Raw genomic sequence first — 23,887 nt, forward strand, 5'->3', positions numbered from 1 at the left:
CTACAATGAAGTGATAATTGGTGGAATAGAAGGCAGCAGGAGAAGAATGACCTAATTAGAGAGATGGCTCAAGAAGATGAACCCAGCTGTAGCATTCTGAATATATAAGAAGTCTCTTGGGTGTTTGTTTTCATCAGAGGACAAGGAAGTTGCTCGTTCAGGGTGAGAAGTGTAGGAATCAAACAGGAAGACTGAATGTTTTGTGAGAAGAAGTGGCAGAATTATATATGGTCCTATAGTTCTTAAAAGGGAGTAGAAGATAGGAGCATCAGCTAGCATATCAGGAGAAAAACCTGGTGTTGTTACTGGTTGCTTTCCCAATCAGGAGAAAAGATGGTGATGGTTTTGCTCTTTGCTGTGTAGGGTTCATGTGCTTAAACATTTAATGCTCTTCATGAGACACTGCTCATGCAGTACCTTAGCTGGTAATAGGACTGAGTTATGTACAGCAGAACCAAAGCTGATTTTTATGTTGTATTTTTCCTGGTGGGGAGGGGGAAAAAAGGATGCATCACCTTGCCTTGAGTCTGTGTAGAGTATTGGTGTTTTGATTGCAACCATTTTATTTCCTTTTAAGGCAGGCTTTTTCTTCTGTGTTTTGAAATTCACTGTGAATAAATTGATTTATTCACTAGTATTACTGTCAAGCAATCTTGTCCTGCATGTAGCTTTTTTGGCTTTTAGGTGTTTTGAAAGTGTCTTTTTCCAGAGGAGACAAGTAATAGAAAACCATCTGTATGTGGATTCTTGCTGGCTTTAGAGAGCCAAAAGGGACAAAGGGAATATGAAGCATGTGTTTAGTTCAGAATATAATGCAAACCATTGCAAGCCTAGAAAGAAAGGGCCTTTCTTTAAGTATGCAGATTGGTCCTCAGACTTCAAGTCACAGTAATATTAGCCTTTAGGTCAGATGTAAATTGTTTTCCCAAACATTAAGCTTGTCCAAATGTAAAACTAATGTGACGTGACCTCTCACTGAAAGTAAGATCAGCGGGGGTCTCGCTGTCACTAAATATAAATTGAACTCCTCATATGAGAATTCTGGGTTTCCTTTTTGCTTTATTTTACTGTAGTTATCCAAGAGCAGGTGCAGTAATATGACACTGGTTTAAGTAAACGTACTATTAGTGGGGGAGGAAAGAATAACTAGCAAGTTCTATCAGTTAAGAGCTGGAGCAAAGAGGAATGGTAGCATAGCAGTTTGCATAATGTTATAAGTCAGATCCTGAAATCAGTGGTTTGGATGACAGAACATAGATTATAACCATCTCAGTGTGGTGGTTTTATCTGTGACAGCATGTGCTATATTAATGAATGGCCGAAAAGGTTTCTGAAAACATTTATTCAACAGTACAGTGATTATCAGGTAAGGCAAATATGGTATTGTAATAATATTACTGCCGAGGGGAAATCTAGCATACAGAATATATCAATATTTACCATCTTCATCAATTGTTGTAATGCTAATTTTAGAAAGTCTTGTTATGAGTTTCACATTGTGAGATAATACTCTATTGCAAAAAAGTGTTTATCTTTAAAAAAGAAATATCTTTCCCTATTGAAATCTTTGCTCTATGGCTTAAGGATTTGTGAAAGTCTTGTATGTTCAACATTTATGGCTATTTAGTCAGAGATTTACAATAATATCCTTGGTTTTTCAGGTTAATCTACTAATTGACAATGACGCAGAGAAGGATTACCTTTATGATGTGCTGCGGATGTACCATGAGTAAGATCTAGCTTTATCTATGCTTGTGTAGAATTTTAATAATGTTTTTAAATGTTAGGAGTGAGTATCAACATTTTCAGTGATCTTTCTGTATGCTACTAGGAAAGTAGTTGAAGCAATAGTTTTTATTCTGTTTAATGAAGTTTTACGCTTTTACAGCGTGGCCTGCAGACAAGGAAGGAGCATATCTGTAATCACCCATAAAGTTACTTTGGTTTTATGACTTGGCAGTTTTGTAAAAGAATTTGGTGGATTCCTACGGGGGAGGGAAGCACTTGGACAATAAAACTGTTCTTAGGAAAAGGAAGAGAGCATTAATCAAGTTCATTACTATTTCCAGATAATGCTTATTTGTTTGCAACAGAGGTTTTCATTGAGTTTGCTTTTCAAAGATTTTTGCTAACTATTCAGATAACAGTTGCAAATAAATTTTTATCTGAACGCTGAAAAAAATTCGTCTGGGAACCTGGCATGTTTAACGACTCTGGCTTATTACAACATAATGGGTAAAAAAATGTAAGGTGATAGTCTTATTACCAATCGTTTTGCTGAACTGATTTAAACCACAGTTGCTTAGGACCTATATCATTGCAAATGAGATCAGCGTCTGATACATTGTTTTTCAAAGAAGATGAGAATGTATTTTCCACTCATCATAGGCAAGTGCCTCTGATAGATACTGTTTCCATTCATACCTTAATTAATAGCATCTCAACTGAGTGAAATGTAGACGTTTCCATCTGATGTTTGCACTGAGCTATAGTTATGGGTGTATTCAGCTGCATATCTGATTCAGTTTCACTCAGGTCTGTCTAATTGCTTCTCCATTCATAAAGCCTCTTGTTTGGAAGGCTGGTTGATTCAGTAGTTCTTAATTATTTAAAATCTACTTGCAGTTGCAAAATTAACAATGCACATAGTAACTTTCCTTCAGTTTCCAAAATTGCAATGACTCAAGCAAAATTTCCAATATCACTGTGAACATGTGTTGATGACGTGTGACTTTTTTGGAATACATCATAAAGTATTCCAGGGCAAAAATATGTGCAGCTGCTGTTGGAGTTACCATTTGATGTCTGCTTCACTGTGAACTGCATTTCCAAAAGTATTTGACCTCTAATCCTATGTAATATGCATTCCTGATGTGTGTTTTCAGGACACATGCATCAGAAGTATTGTATGCCAAGAAATGTAAATTATAAGATAGAGAATAGCAAATGATAGACTAAATTTAACTGGATGTTGTGTAGGAATAGCTCCACTGAGCCTTGGGGAGCTGTTCTTCCACTCTTGCAACTGGACGATGAAGTAAATTTTCTAAACCTATAGCTATGTCAGTGCTGAGAATATCAAGGAGAGTACTTTGTATAGCTCTCATAAAACAGTTGTTCACAGCAGTTTAACTTCTGTAGATTTTGTTTATTGGTTGATGGCCGTTCAATTTTGATTTGAAAAAAAAATTTTAAACTTAAAACAAGTCTTTGCTCTAGCTACTGAGCATCGTGAGGTTTTTTTTCCTGGATCAAAACAATTTCTCAGTCCTCTAAGTTGAGGAAAGAAAGGACCCTGTAGCCTAAGTTCACTTAGAAGGGTTGCTGACTAGTAAGGAAAGGCAGTTCCATAAATCTTTTTGCGACTCTGAAGTTAAAGATGTCATCTGTAAAAGTGATGTGTGTGACCTTAAAAGCTAAAGGCAACATATAGGAAATTGTATAATTTTGAAGGAGGTATCTGATATTCCTCTTTGTTTACAGAAAGCTTGCTTTCTCAGCGGCTATTTTCCTTTGATTAAACCAATATCTGCATAAATAACTTTTTTAGCAGGTTGAAGGGACATGCAAACATTGACACTACAAGTACAGCAAGCTATTAAATGATGCTTTGTGTTAGTGTGTTGATTACCTGTGCTTGTTTTCTCACTGTATTTATGTAGATCTATGAATCTCCCAGTGCTTGTGGGGGACTTAAAACTCGTGATTAATGAACCAAGCAGATTGCCTCTATTTGATGCTATCCGTCCACTTATTCCGTTAAAACACCAGGTGGAATATGATCAGCTTACGCCGAAAAGATCACGGTAAGAGAATGCAGAAGAATGCAGCTAATTTAAATACAAACAGGAAATACTGAGTTTTCAGACAAATACCAAGTGAAATACCAGTCACTTGTGTAGAGCTGGGCATAATTTTTTTCTTTTACTTTTGCTAGAAGCTTTTTTTGCTTTTTTTACTATTTGCTAGAAGTATAGTTTTGAGCTACCTGAAATTGTTTGCCAAGTAGTTTAATCTAGTAAAGGCAATGTAAGGGTGTCAAAACCAATGCTCTCCAGTTGAAACAATCTTTTCTTTGTTTTCCTGCATTTAATAGTAAAAAAAATCTTATAGCTCTAAGCCTGTAGAAGCAGACAGCTTCAATGGTTGCAGATGTCTTTTCTTATGAAAAATACTTGATGGCTTTAACTAACACACACACATTCATCCAAACTTCAGTCAGCTTGCTTTTTTTCATGCCTAAATGTTATAGAAAAAAAAATTGTGTAACTTTCATATGAAACATTATTGCTACAAAGTGTTATGCAGCTGAATAGTTGAGTATCTTCCATTTTTGCAGAAAGCTGAAAGAGGTGAGATTGGATCGGTTGCATCCTGAAGGACTTGGAATAAGTGTGAGAGGTGGAGTGGAATTTAGCTGCGGCCTCTTCATCTCCCAGCTGGTTAAAGGAGGACAAGCAGACAATGTTGGACTTCAGGTAATAAAATAATCATGACTGCTGTGCTGCAAAAAGACTTTTGCTACAGTGTTAGGGAAGCAGGCAGTAAGAATTGTTCTTTAATATTTAGAAATAGCTATTGCTAGGTGCTCTGTCACTTGTAATAAAATTCATGAAGTATGTAAGTCAATGCTGTAGTAAATACCATTATATCCATGGTGAATCAATCTATTAAAATTCTTCTTTTCACTGATTTTGATGATAGGTAAACCTTTTTCTCGTATTTGGGATACGATAATTTTTGAAGACAAAAGGGCTTTCTGGAGTGCTTATACTTCATGAGTAGCAACAGTTAAATGGAAGTAGATTGAAAGAAAGATCTCTGACTAGATTGTGGAAGAGTGTTTTTAAGTTGTCAAATTCTGATTATATGTAGATCATAGCATATAAATACTAAAAGACGTTAATTCCACTTTGCAGAGATAATTTGTGTAATGAAGTGTTTCATGTATAAATTATGGGGGTTTTGGTTTATGCAATGGAAGTACATAAAAGAAAGAACCTATTTTTAACCATTTCCAGTATCCCCTGTATTGCATAGAACTACACTTTCAGTGATTAAATTTGATATGTGAACTATAACAAGGTTCGCAAAAGTAATTATGTATAGAAACACATGTTTTCCGAATCCTATCAATTCGCATTAATCAAGTTTTGGGTGTTTGGTTTTTCTTGAATGTGTCAATTCTTGCTCGTATATAAGTGAAGAGACAAGTGAGCAATTGCTATGGCAAAAGTCTTCATCTTTCTACACTTTCGAAGCTGATAAGGTGCAATAAAGGTCTGTGTTTCTGAGTAGAAAGGCTGATATGGCTGGCTAATTTCAATTTGTCAACTGTGAATAGTTGCTGGCAGTATTGATGTTTAAGGATTATATTTAATACTAGTTCAAAATGTGTTAGACTGGCATGATTCGTTACAGTGTTTAATTAATATGTTTTGTAGATATGCTTCAGTGTAAATGCATGACTCCCTTAGATTTAAAAAAAAAAAAAGCTCTGTTGACAAGGCAGTAAAAGTTAGAAAGTTAGGTTTCCATGTTTGTATAATTCATGCTGAGTGAGAGCTTTCTAAAATTTAAATAAATGTTCCTGTCTGTTTGCATTACACGCACATGCCCTTTTGTTTGTGCATTCATACCTATATATCCCATTCAGTAATTCAGAATCACCATTTAATTAGTTCTGTCTTCTGGCAGCCTGCTCTGGACAGGCACATGAGCAGTTCCCTGGATGCTTTTAGAGTCTCCTTCTTAGAACAAAACCACAAATTCGGTGAATACACCCCCACAACCTCTGTATTTAGTTAGAATTGAGAGGGTGGCATAGGACACCACAAACGCTGTGCTGGATATGTTGGTTGCCTACTTTTAAATGTGGGATTTGCCAGTGGGTAACTCCAGAAAAGGGCATTGATGCGCCCTCCCAGGGTTTGCACTACAAAAGCTTGTGTACCTTGTGCACTACATTACATGGTGAGAATGGGAAGTGTAGACAAGAGACTTGTTCCTGGATTGTGATCAGCTCAGTAGAGAGATTCCAGCTGCATTCTTCCTCCACTTCTAGAGAACTGAGAAAAAGACAAAGACCAGTTATTTATATGGCTTTTGAAAACATTTCCTGGGAAAAAAATGGAAAGCATTAATGCTACTGGACTTAATAGACACTGTCTTAAACTGTCATGCTAGTGCATTCATCTTAATGCTGTGTTGCAGTTCTGCTTCTCTGCTTGTTTCAGACTAATATCTTTATCAGTGATCTGGATGAAGGGATAGAGTGCGCCCTCAGTAAGTTTGCAGATGACACCATGTTGGGCAGGAGTGTTGACATGCTTGACGGTAGAAAGGCTTTGCAGAGGGATCTGGACAGGCTGGATTGATGGGCTGAGGCCAATGGTATGAGATTGAACAAGGGCAAGTGCTGAGTCCTGCCCTTGGGTCACAACAACCTCATGGAGTGCTACAGGCCTGAGGAAGAGCGGCTGTAAAAGCTACCTGGCAGAAAAGGACCTGGGGGTGTTGATGGACAGCTGGCTGAATATGAGCCAGCAGTGTGCCCAGGTGGCCAAGAAGGCCAATAGCATCCTGGCTTGTATCAGAAATAGTGTGGCCAGCAGGACTAGGGAAGTGATTGTCCTGCTGTACTCAGCACTGGTGAGACCACACCTCGAATACAGTGTTCAGTTTTGGGCCTCTCACTACAAAGAAACACATTGATATTCTGGAGCATGTCCAAAGAAGAGCAACGAAGCTGGTGAAGAGTCTAGAGTACAAGTCTTACAAGGAGCGGCTGAGGGAACTGGGGTGTTTTAGTCTGGAGAAAAGCAAGCTGAGGAGAGACCTTATTTCTCTCTACAGATACCTGAAAGGAGGCTGTAGTGAGGTGGGGGTCAGTCTCTTCCCAAGTAACCAACAGGACAAGAGGAAACAGCCTGAAGTTGCACCAGGGGAGGTTTAGATTGGATATTAGGAAAAAAATCTTCACTGAAAGGCTTCTCAAGCATTGGAACAGGCTGCCCAGGGAAGTGGTACCAAAGTGGTACCATCCTTGGAGGTATTTAAAAGACTTGTGGCACTTAAGGGCATGGTTTGGTGGTGCACGTGGCAGTGCTAGGTTAATGGTTGGACTTGATGACCTTAAAGGTCCTTTCCAACCTAAACGATTCTATGACATGATTGATAGATAAAGACTTATGCTGTAAGGATGTAAATTTTCATTTTTTTTCTCAGTATGCAAAAAGGCACCACTGGCTCTCTGTAACAGAGGCCATCGTACTACACATTGGAGAGAGTGAATGGGATTGCAAAGGATTTTTGGGCTGGGTTGTATAAATTTTACTGCAATTCAGAATGCGGTTAGAGTTTGGCAGACAAACTAGGGACAATAAGGGGAAAAGGGGGGAAATATGCTCGAGACTGACTATGAATTTGTTAGATTATGTGTATTAATATGGACAGGTGGTGCTTCACAGCTCACGTAACTATCTGACTTCCTTTTTCTGATATGTGGTGTTAAAGCTCACCCTAAAGTGCCTTCACAATAGGCGGCACTAGGCACTTTCTGAACCCCACTAAATAACAAGAGCTGACAGGCAACCCATTGTTCTAAATTGCTGTCTCACAGTAAAGCCAACTGCTTCTGAAATTTCACCCGCCTGCTTTATTTAACTAAATCTCTACACATTTTCTATCCCAAAAATGCTGTCTTGCAAAGGTATAATGATCTTCTATTATACCATTAGTTTTATGTCCTGCTGGTTTTTAAAACAATTAAAATTAATTTTGCATGTTTTCTGCTTGAAGTAGTTTCCAAGGTACATTAAAATGCCTGAATAATCATGAAGGCTTACTGAGGCATTTGTAGTTTTGTCTCTTTTTTAACTACAGTTTCTCTAACAGGCAAGTGTTTTGTCCTTTCATGAAGAAATGTACTTCATATCCCGCCCCCCCTTGCTTTCTGATACTTATGTCTATGGGGATTCTGCTGAATACAAAGGGATGGAGATTGGTATGAATGATGAAAATGGAAGAAGTATACAAAATGAGAAATTTGAAACAGTGATGTTATTATGTAAAAATCCTTCAATTTCCAGGAAGCAATAAATATGACATTTCTCATGTTAAAAGTTACAAATAATAGCCTTTTTACTTGGGAAAAGTTAGGTTTGCAGCTTTGCTTTTCAAAGTCTGTCATCACAGAATCACGGAATTGTCAGAGTTGGAAGGGACCCCTAGAGATCATCTAGTCCAACTCCCCTGCTAAAGCAGGATTGCCTAGAGCACATCACTCAGGACTGCATCAAGGCGTCATCTCCCTGTTTGATAGGAAAAGGGGAAATGGTGATACATAATAAAATAATTGTTGCTGTTATATTCTGCTCAATCCGGCAGACTTTCTCTCTACTGATTTTGATTCAGAAGGTTGGTATACAGTGATACCAGTACAAAAGTAACGAAATATATGAAAACAACTATTAATTACTTCAGTATATGGACACTTTTTCACAGGAAAAGCTGTTCAAGTGTCCTAAAGAGAAACAGTTTGTTACAGGCCTACCTCTCCTGTAGTTCAGCCTAGACTGAGGTATTTCTAAAATGCCATCAGCCATACATTGTCAGTCAGTAACATAAATGTCATTAAGATGAGTGAAGAGTGCTAGCTTGTCTGTTCGTTTTGTTTCTGAAGCTCAGCAAAGAGGAGTATTAAAAATATCTATATGGGAAAAGCTCATTCCCATATGGGAGGGAAAAAAAATATGTTCTTGGCTGCATTTAGAATTTTGTAAGTGTGTGCCTCTTAGGGAGGTGGTATAATACTAACAGATATGATTTGCTTAGTGAACGATGACATTCTCAGAGCAACACTACTTCTGCTGATACAGAAGCTATATGGAGACTCACAAACAGCACTACCATTTGCAGCCCTAAAACTGGGGTGCTTCTGTGTATTATGGCATTGTAGTCAATAGCAGTAGGTTAGGTTACCCTTTTGAAAGGCTGAGTTTGTGCAAACCCCAGGATACATGGTCTGTTATAGCCTGCATGATGCAGAAGATGTGAGTAAAAGAGGGATCTTGAACTAAACTAAAACAAAAAAAAAACCCACCTTCCACCAACAACAAATACTGTAGATCAATAGAAAAGTCTAGGTAGATCAAATGAGGTCAACATTGCATACTTGAGGTTAGATAGTTATATGCAAACTTCTGGTATCTTACCTCCACAGAGGCCAGAGATGGGAATGGAGGAAGAAGATTTTGAGCATTTTACTATTAACAAGCTCAACCTTCCTGTGAAAAGCAAAAGTCACTCCCTTTCCTACTATTTCCTAGAGTAACTAGCAGAACCCTAAATAGGCTAAGACTCTTCATGGTTTATGGATGATATTGAGTCTTTATGCGTGCCACAAGTCTGACTTCTCTGAGCCATTTTGCTTCTTGGCAGCACAGTCACATTGCCAGTGCTAATCCCAGTCCTAAAAATGCATTATTTACAATTGATTTCCTGAAGTGTCAAGGGCAATGGAACAGCTCTAGACTAAATTCTTGGGTTTGGGGTGAGGAACTAGCTTAGAATTTAGCGGTGGATTTGCAGGGAAGAGAGGAGTGCACTGGCACAGCTGCCAGGCCTGTGGGGTGGGTGGGTGGATGTGATTTTGAATGTTTGGAACAAGTTGGTTAAGTGAGTGCTCTTTCATAGCAAGAGCTGTCAGGGTTGTAACACTAAACTGCAGACCCTGTGTGATTTTCCTTGTCTGATTCTGCATTTTTACCACAGGTTGTATGTTTAAAAGCCTTCCGTACTGACCTATTTCTGCTCTCACTAGAGGTCATATGAAAGATTTGACTGGTTTAAATGAAAACAGTCAAGCTCTTAGGAGTGCTGCAAATTGCACACATGCTGTTGTGTGAGATTTTTGGATATCCAGCAGGTGGAGCAACATTCTCACTGGTTAGGGGCTTGGGACCACAGTCATGTTCTGCCTCTGCAAGTGTGTTCTCTCCTGCAGGACAGTCGCATACTGCATTTTCTTTGCTTTTGTAGACTTCTGATGCTGTGTTGTATCAGCTAAAAATCTTTAAATTCAGTGGAGAGGAAACTGCACTGCATGAACTATGATGGACATGTTGTTAGTGTATTATGTGCTATTGCAGACCATATGGCACTTCCCAGAAAAATTAGATAAAGCTTGTGAAACAAGTGAAAAAGAAAAGTGTGTGGTCTGGGGCCTGGGGGGGTGTTGTTTGTTTTGGTGGGTTGTTTATTAGGAGGAATCTCCAGCTGTGCCCATCTTGTCCCTAAAACTGTCAGCAATATACAAGGAAGCTAGTCCTCTGTGAGCTAAACAACCACTTCTTCACTTTTTTTTAAGCCTTTTCAAGATGAGTTACCCCCATCAAACTTGTGTAATGGAAAAACAGTGGATATGCTGCATAATTTATTCTATGTGGCCACAGTAGATCATTTGCTCAGTCGAAGACTGGTGGCATCACCTTCTGTCCTTCTGGTGACAGTAGAGTTGGAAAGTCTCTATGGGGAAGACTGGAAGAATCTGTCTCAAAAGAAAACAAATACTGTTATATTAAAAAAAAAAAAGTTTGGATCAGAGTGTTATCTAAGGTGGCTTACACAGACTTAACAAAAATTTTAAAGATTACAGTATTGTTGTAATACCATTGTGTAAATATTACAATGAAGTCTTTAATTCTGTAAGAAGATACTGATTTTTTTGCACAATGGCATTTTCTCACATAGTGGTTAGGGCTGAATGAAGCTTCTCATCCCTTTCTGTTCCTGATGAGTCTGCTGTGTCCCCTGCAATCTGGAAGAGCTAACTTTTCTGATATTCCACAGCAGCAGTTGAAAATGTGTTCATAACTAATCTTGGTAGCAGAGCTGGTGAAGTGTCAGTCCCAAAGTGCCTGGATGAAAATGAAGTTCCCCTCAATCAGTATTATTATGGCCAGAGTCTTTATATTGACAAACTTTCACCAGACGTGGTGAACCAGCCTCTCCCCCTAAATTCTTGAAGTCAATAAAAATGTTCTCCAAGAATGTAAAAATCCTGCTTTTATTTCTTGATATGTACCATAACGAACTTCCCCAAACCTAAATTGAAAGCACAGAGCCTCTCAACAAAATGGGTGCACATATTTTTTAAAATTAGCAAGACACCTAGATTTTGTTGTTTAGAAGAAGTTGCTTTAGCTTTGCTGAAAAGTGAAATCAGCATGGTGCAGACACCTGCATGGAAAACTTAAGCCTAAACAGCTGAAATCTGACAGTTTGAAACTTGAGTCTTTAAGTGGAAAAAGTTAGGCAATCATTCACGAGGGTGTAATGCTGCCATGAAAGCAGACGTACCTGAGAGGAGGCACACAAAGTTTCATTAAGAACAAAACCCTATTCTGTTGATGTTAGTTGAGAAAATTCCTGCCAACTATCAAGGTGGGATTTTGATATATTTTACACAATAAATAGTCACAGTAGTTCAAAAGAAACACTACTGGAGAGCAGTAAAGCCAAGGTATTTGGCTTTTGTGGAGATCAAAGTACAGAGGTATAAGATGATTTGCTGTTAAAGCCATTTAAAGTAACCTTTTATCTATCCTACTGTGTGGAGGATTGATTTGCATTGCCTAATGGAATAGAGTATGCACTATATATCAGCTGTTAGTGAAAAAGTCAGTCCCATCCCAGCAAAAACTATGACAGGTCCCTAGCGTGGCCTTTGATCTGTGCCAGCAAGTGCTCTTGATCAATTTAGTTCAGGTGATAGCATGTGCCAGGGGTGATTCCTAGAGAGCAGGTTACATGGAGCCACCTTGCTTTGGAAGAATTGTCTTCACTGCTAGAGAGTGGTCTTTGTAATTAATTTATACACTGGGGAATATATAGTTTCTGTGTAAAGTTGGCCTATTTTAGGATCAGACAATGAGTCTCAGAGATTAATTGCATGCACTGCATAGATTTGTTTCTACAGTCTCTTGCTTCCAGATATGTTACTTCTTTTTAATGCCCTATGCTAATATAAAGCTGCTGGAGGGTAGTTTGGTTGTTTTTGTATTTCTGCTTTTATTACTTCATGAGACTTTTGTGGCATGTTTTTTTGCGATTTCTTTAGAGCAATATTGAACTGGTTTGAGGCAGGTATTACACACTAGCAACAAGGATTATCTTTTACACTAGTATACGCTACTTACCTAGGTGTGGGCTTTTTCCTCTGGAATACCTGTGTAGTTGTTGGGTTTTTATATAAGTAAAACCCCTACATCTTTTCCTGCACAACAGGTGAAACCTGTGTGGAAAATTCCAGTTGTCTCTCAGTCCATTATATACCCATTTCTTAAGACGTATGTCGCACAGATTTGGAAGATAATCAAAGGTCCTCTGTACAGAAACCCAGAGCCAATCCTTTAGGGTGGAGGACAAAGTGCAAATTGTTGCTGCTTTCATTCGAGTTGTCTTTGTGTAATTTTGCCTTGGGGATAACACTAGTTTTGTCTCTGCTATTCAGAGTGCACATTTTTGGTCTGTTCTGTAGCTGACTGTGCTTCCTGTCACCTATGGAGCCCAAATATATATATTGCATACACATGGGGACCTCAGTAAGCTTGGAATAAGTGTCTGACTTGCCTTCTATGTGGTGGGAGTTTCCTTCTATGTTTCTATCCCAGTTTTTCTCACTTTTTTCATGTCATGCAACAAGGGGACTGCCACAGCCTAGGGGCCATGTTAGGATGGTGGTACCGTCATCTCAGCCATAGTATATGAAAGAGAAAAGATGGGTTGGTGCTGTGAAACACTTGAAGACTTGAAAAACTGTCACCTATGCGATTTCATTACTAATGTAGGTCATCCAAGAAGACTTAAATTACTGCACCCCAAAATAAGCATTCATTATTGCAGTACACGACTACTGTAACTAATCAGATGTTGCACCTCAAATGGAGCTGAATTCACAGATACTACACTACACTTGATCTTAGCCATTAAAGTAATTAATTTTTCTGAATCCAGAATCAGGCAAGTTAGTAAGACTAAGTTTAGAATCCTGTTGATCAAAATAGTTAATAAGGTATCTCAGAGAGCATATGGTAAAAGCAAACTTAAACTGCCAAAATATAAAGGAGATTATTTGAATTTGAAATATAGACACTTGTATTTAAGGTGATCTGTGGTGTACAAGTCTGCGTAGAGACTAATTTTTATCCTTTCCACTAGATATTACTTATGAAATTGTTGTTTGGCCATTAACCTGCCCTTTTGGTATTCAATATTATGTTCAAACAAATACAGGTAAATCTGACCAGAACATTACCTGAAATTCAAAAAGTATTCAGAACTCAGCTTTATCAAACCTCTGCATCAAAATGATTGCCAGATTGCATCATTGCTTAAAAGCTTTTTAACATTAATTCACAATTTATTTTTTCTTCTATCTTTTTTTTGAGGTTGGAGATGAGATAGTTCGTATAAATGGATATTCCATTTCCTCATGCACACATGAAGAAGTCATAAACCTCATTCGTACGAAGAAAATAGTGTCCATAAAAGTAAGACGTAAGTAACATCAAAAATCACCGATGTCACTAAAGATCACTGTTAATAGATTGCTAGTGATCTGTAGGAAGTGTTACTTAGAAGAGTATTTTTCTTTTTCAGATATTGGCATGATACCTGTCAAAAGGTAATGGTATTCAATTTGAAAAGGAATTGTTATTCATTTTCACATAGCCTCTTCAATATCCAAAAAACCTCTGTGTTTATCTGTATGTTTGAAAAGGTGTGAATGGGCATCTCCATAGCTGATTAAAATGGCACGTCCTTTGTGATATACAGGCAGATGTCTTTTTTGATGAATCTGACATTTTATGCCGGTTGCCTGCTTAAGTGAACCAATTTTTATTTCCTCGTCTTTCATGGATATTATCTGGAAATTTCATTATCAATGCACCTAGCTTAACAGAGAGCTCCACTGCTTCTCTGTGTGCATAACATTTGAGGATTGCTTCAAAGCTTAGAAAAAATTCAAATTATTGTCTTTCCAATTTTTGTTGATATCTTGAAACTTCAGGTGGAATGTTTGAGAAATGTTAATGATGGGAGGTGTCTCTCTGCATAGAGACTTAAATAAGCTGTTCAAGTTGTCATGATTATTTTTATATTTTTTCTTAGTTTCCCAAAAGTGTTTCACTTGAGGTTTTCTCAATTTTATATTTCACAGGCTTTACTAGTCTAAATAACTGTATGCTTGTTTGATGTGCTGTTTATACTGCTGAAAAATAAATCAGTTATTTTGAATGGTATCCAAAGGAACTTGTGGATGCAAAATAGGAGGCCACATTCCAAAGTAGTTTCTTGAAATATATTCGCATTTATTTTGTCACTATTATTTTTAATTACTTTTTTCCTTCCAGTTCAGCAGATGAGCCCCTTAAATGGCAATACGTGGACCAATTTGTGTCAGAGTCTGGGGTAGGAGATCAATGTTTTATTAGCATGTCTTCTGGGAAAATCTCTAATGGTTCTGAAACACTTTCTCCGCAGAGCTTATCACAGAAGTTAGTGTATGCATTTCTATGATGCAGTATTTTGTTACAAGTGTTCTGTGGTGTCTTTTGTGGTATGAAATGATTCCAGAATCATTAGATAAGGAAAGGTCATGATACAAATAAAATATCTTTTACTCATTATTGGTACTTTGTTTTGCTTGAGCTTATCAACTTACCAGGCTGTAGTTCTACTATATAAATCTTTAACAGAGTATTTGGCCTATCTTAGCTATATTAGTGGAGGAATGACAAGTATGAATGCAAGTGACTTCAATGGGTTGCAGCAACAAAAAGAGATGCCACAATTACCATTCTTTTGCTTTCAGGAAGAAAGACTTAGTTAAATAGTGAGCACTGTCATGTATTTTTCCAGCTCATGTGTCAGGGAACATCTAAATTATTGTTTTGCCATATCACTTTCCCCTAGTTTTCTTTCACCCTTTTCTGAAGACAAAGTTTGACTATTTAAACCATCTTCTCCAAATAGAAAGATAAGTTCAGTCTTTTGCCTAAGCCATGCAGCTCACTAAAATGACTGTGCTTCACATTCACCTCCAGTAGGGCCTCAGAGCAATCTTATCTTGATATTGGCAGGATTTCATCCTGGCTTCATGGGGTTTTAAGTAGTCTTGATACAGCTTCAACACAGAGTAACGTCTGCAGCATCCTTTAATCCCCCTACAGGAAGGAAAGGGCAGTGTTGCTGGTCTTGCTTCTTCTGGCGGAAGAGACAATAAAGAGAAGAAAGTTTTCATTAGCTTGATTGGTACAAAAGGCATGGGATGCAGGTGAGTACATGTTTCTTATTTAATGTCACCAGGATAGTTGCTCGAGGAAAGTTATTGGGTGGCAAAAAGCATCATTGTGGTTTAACCCCAGCCAGCAACTAGGACTACTCAGCCCCTCACTCGCTTGCTCCCCCCAGTGGGGGGGGGTTAGGGTAGAGAATTGGAAGAGTAAAATTAAGAAAAAACTCGTGGGGTTGAGGTAAAGACAGTTCACTAAGTAAAGCAATGCACGCAAGCAAAGCAAGGAATTTGTCCACTATTTCCCATCGGCAGGCAGGTGTTCACATGGCATGGAATATTCCTTTGGTCAGTTGAGGTCATCTGTCCTGGCTGTGTGTCCCCCCAGCTTTTTGTGCACTCCCAGCCTACTCATTGGCGGGGCAGTGTGAGGAGCACAAAAGGCCTTAACTGCTTAGCAATAACCAAAAACTTTAGTGTGCTGTCAACAGTATTCTCATCCCAAACCCAAAACATAGCACTATACCAGCTGCTAGTAAGAAAGTCAACTCCATCCTAGCTGAAACCACAACAGAAACAAATTAGGGGAAAGCAACTAAGACTGATCATTGTATTACACCGTATTATTCTATATATATTATCCTATAAATGTTTGGTTTTTATATTACACCAGTATTTCCAGTGGTCCAACACAAAAGCCAGGCATTTTCATCAGCAATGTTAAGCTGGGTTCTCTTTCAGCAGAGGTGGGCTTAGAGGTAAGTATACCACCTTCCAAGGTAGGTACCACAAGGAAATCATGTTTGGTATTTTCTGTATCGCTGTAAAGTCACTAGTGGTGTGTTGGTTTGTTTTGGTTTTTTCCCATGGGAACAAAATACTGTGTGATTACATTTCAAATGAAGCGAGTTTCCTAGATTTTAAGAACTTGAGAAGTGCCCTACTGGGTCAGACCAAGAGTCCATCAAGTTCAGTATCTAGACTCAAACAGTGGCAGTAAGAAATGCTAATATGGGAGGATATGCAGGCCTGGCCACTTTCTGGTCTGTTCCCCTTGTACTCTGCTAGTACCTAAGATTATTGTATTAAAAATGGTGGAGGCTATATCTTTTTCTGGTTGTATTTAATATATGTACTCATTTAGTATGTGTACTAAAATTTGGATTAACTCCGTTAGGTTGGTGATCAGATTGTTGAGGTGAATGGAGTGGACTTCTCTAATGTGGATCATAAAGAGGTAAGACCAAATCTTCCTAATTCCCCAAATACATAGTTGTCAGCTTATTAAGCATATGTCCAACTTTCCTGGCTGCAAAAAATGTTTTGATATCGGGCTGCTTAGCCAAAGAGGTTGTGTATTGTACATAGGAATTTGGACGTTTGAATACCTACCACCCTGTTTAGTTCAGGTAGGTCTTCTGGAAATTCCAGTCTTGACAACCAGCATCTTTCATCGTGTATGTACAGGCTTTTTATCACTTAATTCAGACTGATTTTTGTTTTGCTTTACTTTGCAGGCTGTCAGAGTGCTCAAAAGTAGTCGTACTTTGACTATCTCTGTGGTAGCAGGCGCTGTAAGTAGTATATGTATAAAAGCAGAACATGTATGAAAATTACTATGTGGACAAATAAATGGTAAAAATAAATAGATAAGAAATGAAACTGTATTTCATTATAATGTCTATGCCATTGAATTCCATCAAAGCAGGGCAGTGTTGAGTAGCTTTTGATTATTTCATTAGTAACTATCCATAGTCTTCTCAAATAAAACAGTTTCATGACTCTGGGCCAGTGCAAAACCATTCCCTTGACAAGGAATGGAAATTAACTTTATCATAATGTTTTTTTATGTTTGAGAGCTTCTGTTCTAATAGATAGCTGCTTCTGCTGAAACAGGAAAGGTGAATTGGATTGGAGTCGATTTTTCCTTGTGAACAGCTGATGTCTTAGTTTTATTCCAAATTAATTCCTGGTGTAACTGTTTATCTGATCTCTTTAGTATATCAACACATTGAAAATTGTTCAGTTTTCTCCATCTCCAGAACTATGTTTCTTTGGGGCCTAATCTAAAGCTATCTGAAATTAATTAAATCTTTCCATTGACTTCAGTGTGGCTTTCAATAAAATTTTTTTTTGTTTTACTGCTTTAATCCTTCTTATAGTAAAATGTATCGTTATATATAAGAGGATACTCAAGTTCTGTAGACTAATCAAAGATGGTATTTTCTAATTGTCTTGCAACTGAATTAAATAGGGAAATCAAGATTTAATAAATCATTTAAGCTAGTTCCTAAAGGCTTGTGTTCTGTGAAGCTATATTAAGGAATTCATGGTTTAATTAAACTACTCTTAGAGTAACAAAAGATGCAGTTGTCCAAAGGCATTATAGACATTGTTTAAACAAATGCTCCGGACTAGTTGATTAAGTTCCAGAAGCCCAACATCCTTAGGACTTAGAAACTAACTCCCAGATATGTTGCCAACTGTTAGAAAAGATGGGATGTACTCCACCATGTAACATTGGGATTGCATCCTTCAAATGGTGAATTTTTGCTATGGAACTCTTCTGCTCCATCCTGCTCCATGCTACTCCATCTTGTGTGTCTCTCCTCAATACACGTCTTTGTACTGAAGAAGAGGTTGCAAAAGGAAGTAGCTTCTATGCTGGTTTTTGGTCATCAAAGACCATGGTGCAAAAGCATTCTTCATTGCCTGTTTTTGTTTCAGCTGTCTACTGTAAGCCTTAGAGACATGAAAAATTCTGCTCCTAATTTACGTGGAATTTTAATTTCAGTAATGAAAATTAGGTAAATGTTATCAAAGTGTTCCACAAATAGTGCCATGGAAATATCTTTTTTGAATAGAAAATACTGCTCATGTCTTAACTGTAAAGCAGATGAAACAGGAACAAAACCAACTGAAATGCATCAACTATAAAACCTTTTGGCAATGTATGTTCCCTGTATTTGGGTTCCCTGTACATTTCCACAGCAGCCACAAGATCATTAAAATGCAGTTACTGTGTAATTGTCTTCCACATTGGGATTCATTCAATGTGCTGTTCTCTAGCATTGCATTGCTCAAGTAGGTGTCTATAAAATATAATGTGGAGTGTCTTCTGGATGACACACTGAGAATGTCTTTGGCACAACCCCTACACTATTGTTGCTGACTGTAGTAGTTGCTTGCCTCTTCTGAGGTGTTTAGCACATCATAACTTTTAGAATGAAACTGGAGTAGCTCTTTGGAATTAAGTGCTCAGATCTTTCAGGGTCTTTCAGAAAGCATCCCTCAGAAAACGTAATGTGAGGAAATGGCAGGTGTGGTATTGCATTGGTTTTGAATTATTTCCTAGAATTATTTCCTATTTGAATTATTTCCTAGAAGAACTGCATTTGTGAGACTTTTTCGCAACTGCTTTGTGTGGTGGTTCTGATTGCAGGGAAAGGAGCTGTTCATGACTGAAGAAGAAAGGCAGAGAGAAGCACGTCTTCGAGAGCAGGAACGCCAGGAGTTAATGCATCAGAAGCGACTTGCACTGGAGACTAACAAAATCATCAAAGAGCAGCAAGAGAAAGAGAGATTGTAAGGACTCTTATGTAGGACAGTCTGAAAAATTTAGCTCGGATTTGGAAAGAGCATGGAAGACAGGAACAACTGTGAGAAGATTCCCAACTTAGATTAACTTTGTTTTGCCGTTATGGAGTCTGTTCGTAAATCCTTATCCTGTGGTGCTCTTGATGTTCTGGGTTTTCAAAGCTGCTATCATTCAAACATGTCTTGAGTAGAAAAGTCACTTTGTTCCCCAACTGTCATAACCCTATGGTTCAATGTGATATTAGTTATTTTCCTGATGCCATTCCCTCATCCTTTATTTTTAGCAGGACAGTTACAAATTTTATACTCTTACAATAGCACACTGTGGGACTGGCTCAGGAGGAGACAGTGACTTACAGAGTTAGATAGATGATATGTCCCTATTATCCAGATGATCATGGTTGCCCTCAGGGTTCCTACAAAAGTTTATTGAACCTTTGGTATCTTAAAATCACTTTTTGAAAGGAGCATTTTTCCCCAATGCATATTGGGGAAAATTGCGTATTTAGTGTCTATATCTTTTACTAACTATATGCTGACACATTTTGTGCAAGTTCTTACTCAGAAAATATTATTTTTACCACTGTGTTCTAATTCCTGTTATTATAGAAGAAAACTGGAGATTTCCCAGAAGGCTGCAGAGGAAGAAGAGAGATATCGCAGAGAAATAGAACAGTAAGTAAAAACCTACACAGGCAGTATGGTGCTGAAAAAGGATCCTTATATATCAAATTTGGCTGAAAACATTCTGCATGTTCTTTTCTAATAAAATTGTGTATATTTCCATTTAGCTAAATGTAGGGTCCAAGTACACAACAGTTACGGAATAGGAAACTGATCTGAAAATCAGCACCTGGAAAACATGAGGGTGATAATAATTTCAACGTGAAATTGAAGTCGAGCGCTTATTTTAAAAATATGTTATAAATGTATAGACAAACTTAAGAGTAAGGAAGTTCTGTGTCTCAGAACTTGTTTACTCTGTTGTCACTGAACCAGTACATTAAATTCTAACAGAAAAAAAAAATACTGGAAGGAAATGGATCAGGGAAGAATCAGAGAAGAATGACTAAAGAGCTGGAAGACATGTATATACTCAGGGGCTTGATGACATATCTGCTTAGCTTATATTTTAAAAAAAATAAAGCATAGGTAGTTTGTTCATGATCTGTAAGAGTGTACACAGCGTGGAATTTAATAGCCTTTTCGGTCTATCAGACAGTTCTGAAAACAAAAGCTATGTAGATTTAGACTAAAACAAGGACTGTATGATGCGAATTGTCTTGAGTAAAAATTTCAGTCATCATAAATTTTAAGCAGGCTTTTGCTTTTCTAAGGAGAGAATTAATTACGTTGAAACTGTGGCATTGAAAGCAAGAAGTTCTATAACCTATTTTATTCAGGGAATCTGATTTTTAATTATCACAGTCTATTCCAGTTTTAAAAATACATGATTCCAGGAACTAGACACATTCAAAGATTGTATCATAATAAAGTCAGTACTATAAATGTAACTTAAGCAATTGTTTTACATTTGGAACTTTAAAATTAACCAGTATAATACGTTGTTGTTATCACAGTAACTAATTTCCCTGCTAAATGACATTGAGAAATTGCATGACAGTGTGAAATTCCACAGTATCTGTTTTGATGCAGCCTTTTAGAACTAAGATTGACTCTGAAGTATTCAGCTTTGCACCTTTGTCATTTTAAATGGTTTTTAATCTGTGTTCGTTCACTTAAGTCCCTTTTCACGTGCCTGTATTAGCTAAAATGCTCTGATGGAAAAAGTGCAGGGATTTCTCTCTCTGTGAGGTGCAAAAAGGAATATATTCCCCAGCTGTCATGAGAAAAATCTTCTACCAGTCCTGCTGTGGGCTCTACTACAGCACCTGAGTGAATTCTTACACATTTTCCTTTTGTAATTCCTGGAGAATAGGTAACACCCTGTTCTTTAGTGTGGTCTGCTGTAGAAATTCCTGCAATAGCCCTGCAAAACTGCTATAAAAGCAGACCATCACAGGTGAAGAATGATTCCATTCTCCAAATCCAGATTGCCTGTCTGTTACAATGAATGTTCAATATCTGCAGTATCCTTCTGAATTAAGTGCTTCTTTACTCACCCAGCAAGTACTTTCACGATTAGGCTGCCTTGAGGGCTGCTCGTTGTGAGGTCTAGCATGTCTTTATACTTCCTGGTGTAATTTCCAAGTGCTGCTCAGGCACTTGTTAAGCTTCTCCATATTACAGTCAAGAGTGTTAAGTCAGTGTCGATCTCCTTGGTGTAGAAGAGTGAGGATAGTGGTACAGGAACTTAGATTTGACCAGAAGCTTAGCCTGCAATAAGCAATTGCAGGCAGGCAGTTTCACTAGAACATAACATTCCTGTATTAACAGTTTGTGAAGATGACCATTTGCACATTTTTAAAATCTTTTCTGCAGGAATTGCTTGTATGAAGTAACTGTGCCCTTTATTAGTATCCTGCATATATTTTAGGAAAAAATTTCATATGTGCCTAAATGGCAGAGGTCCTTAACTCTGTGTATTTCAAGCTACGTTGTAAACCCCCCCTTTTTTTTTTTATTAAAATGAAATGTTAAAACAAATCTAAACACTCTGTCCAATGTTGCCTGATATTGACTGTGCCTCCAAATTTAAATACTGACCTCAGCTGCAGATTTGGTAGTGCTTTGACCACATGTGGATATTTTTAAAATTTACCTTAGGTAATTTAGAGATGCGAAAGATAATCCAAGTATAAATAGCATCTTATATATCTAAGGCCTGGTAAATTTTGGCATCATATATCAGTTCACCAGTTCGAGACAAGCTATATCCAAGAATAGACCTTGGATCACTTAAAGGCACTGTATATGAAGCTACAAGCTATTAGGTTATATAGCAGTTCTCTTGTGACCTACTTGGGATTTGCTGAATTTTCCTTCAAAATGTCCTTGGTTTTGATCATGGTGCCTTTCTAGGTGCCTTCTAGGTGATTTACTTATGAGCTCGTTTGTCCTGAAGTGACAATTCTTTTTTTTTTTTTTTTTTTCCTTTTTTCCTAGAATGTTGAATTTAATGCAATTTGTGTCTCAACAGTATTTAGTTCTTTTTGGGAAGAGTCACTTTTTAGTGTAGCCTAGGAATGTTAAGGAAGCAATCATCAAAATGGAGGTAATATATAGAAATAAGACACACAGTTTTTAGGTATAATTTACCATTGTAACATCTGATTTAGGTATGGGGTAGATAGTCTGTCGCTTAGTATTTTAGTTAAAAGTGGCTATTTTTCTAATAGATACTTCCCAGTTCTGAAAATGAAAAATTATTAGGTGACAGGTGGGTTTTGGCTTCAGTTAAGGTGACAATCAGTATTGTAGTGGGCTTAGTGTCTGTGCAGGTGTTTATATTACTGGCCTTTGAAGTCTCAATATTAAATAAGAATATTTTACTCACATTATATTTTAAAAATTATATTAGTAGCTTAGTAAATGAGACTGGTGAATGGAATTTTGTTTGAGGGAGCGGGCAGTTTACTATGCTTTATATTAAAGAGGAAAAAACCAAAAATAGGGAACACTAAACTGTAATGAATTTATATTGGTGCTGTTGTTTTTATACTCAAAATTCTTAGCTGCATTTTTTTTCCTATAGGATAACAGCAGAGGAGGAGAAATTTAAAAAGGAGTGGGAAGAAGACTGGGGTCCTAAAGAACCTCCGAAATCTCTAAAAACTGTAACTGCAGAAGTGCACTCTGCCCCTCGTTCTAAACACAAGAGTAAGTAATTGATTTCACTCTGCTTCCTGGGGAAAGTATTTGTTTCAGACACATTGCTGAGTTGTATGGAATATATCACCAGTTTGTGTCCAAGCCAAGTTAGCTATGGCTTGGTTATTTTCAGAAGTCTGGAACCATATGATAGATTAATTTAATAGCTCTTACTTAACAGGTACTTAGCTCACAAAATCTACATCCTATCAAACACTCATGGTTTTTAACAAGCAGTAGCAGGAAAATTAAAAAAAAAAAAAAGAAAAATCTTGCTAAGAATTTGTCTGAAGTGTCAGTCTCTTTAACTTGGGGTTTTAATGCACTGCTTTCCACGTTGTTTCTGTTCAGTGTTTTTCTTGTCAGTCTTTCCAAGGAGCATCTCTTGCATCAGTAGGCTTGTGCTGATTTCCACTATCAAAGTAGTGCTGCGTTTTTTATATGATCGGTGACTATGTTTTCATGTCCATGTGGATAAGCTTTTATGTAAATGCTAAGTTATATACATATGAGTGCTTTCATCTCGGTGAAGAAAATATTACTTATAGTAGTTAAGTAGTATTTTAGGTTTTATGGGGGTTTTGTTACTTTTGAAAATGAAAGTATAAAGAAGAGAAGACAAGTATTTGTTTTTCTTCTTTCATTTGGAATTACCTTTTGGCTTTCTGTATTAATCATATCAGCAAATAGTTTAACATCACTTTTATATTTGAGAAGAGGTGTTGGGAGGTGGAGTGTTTGAAGGTAGAAAACTAGTACTAGATTTGCAGTTGCATTTGGAGTGAATGAATGCACTTTGTGCTATTCCTATTGTTACTTCTTTTCTTCTCCCTTACTCTAAATCAGTGTTTTATGGAGGGTGGAGATTAGGGTTTTGAGTATTTTTGTCTGCTTGCTTCTAACTAGAGAAGATAGATGTGGAATCCCTGCTTTTGGCTTGGATGAAATGAATTCAATGTTTAGTTGTTAGAAAATTATAAAGATCTTTTCCCTCATCTCTTCAGAAGGACCTCAGTCTTCTATTACTTATGCAGTCTTTGGTGGCTGTAAGAATGTCTTCAAGCTCTCTTGCTTCTCTTCCATGAGGAGGAGTAAACAACTTAATTGAGTAAACAATATATTGAATGTGATCAAAAAATGCAACAGAAGCCATTGTTGCAAAGCAACAGTGAGACACTAAACAAAAAAACGAAAAAGGAAAGATTCTGAAGAATCGGTGAC

At 37.4% G+C, this 23,887-nt stretch overlaps 1 protein-coding gene across 1 annotated transcript in view; it reads left to right on the forward strand.

Moving 5' to 3' along the window:
- USH1C (USH1 protein network component harmonin) overlaps nt 1-23,887 on the forward strand; it is a 50,499-nt gene that overhangs the window by 2,278 nt on the left and 24,334 nt on the right. The window contains exons 2-14 of the mRNA XM_074148747.1: nt 1,662-1,729; nt 3,663-3,806; nt 4,340-4,478; nt 13,452-13,560; nt 13,663-13,687; nt 14,418-14,475; nt 15,246-15,340; nt 15,972-16,056; nt 16,476-16,535; nt 16,816-16,872; nt 18,741-18,883; nt 19,505-19,570; nt 22,551-22,675. Coding sequence (XP_074004848.1) covers nt 1,662-1,729; nt 3,663-3,806; nt 4,340-4,478; nt 13,452-13,560; nt 13,663-13,687; nt 14,418-14,475; nt 15,246-15,340; nt 15,972-16,056; nt 16,476-16,535; nt 16,816-16,872; nt 18,741-18,883; nt 19,505-19,570; nt 22,551-22,675 — 1,174 coding nt within the window. The remainder of the gene's footprint in view (nt 1-1,661; nt 1,730-3,662; nt 3,807-4,339; nt 4,479-13,451; nt 13,561-13,662; nt 13,688-14,417; nt 14,476-15,245; nt 15,341-15,971; nt 16,057-16,475; nt 16,536-16,815; nt 16,873-18,740; nt 18,884-19,504; nt 19,571-22,550; nt 22,676-23,887) is intronic.

This window comes from Numenius arquata, chromosome 6 (genome assembly GCF_964106895.1).
Source record: "Numenius arquata chromosome 6, bNumArq3.hap1.1, whole genome shotgun sequence".
In the NCBI taxonomy this organism is placed as follows: domain Eukaryota; kingdom Metazoa; phylum Chordata; class Aves; order Charadriiformes; family Scolopacidae; genus Numenius; species Numenius arquata.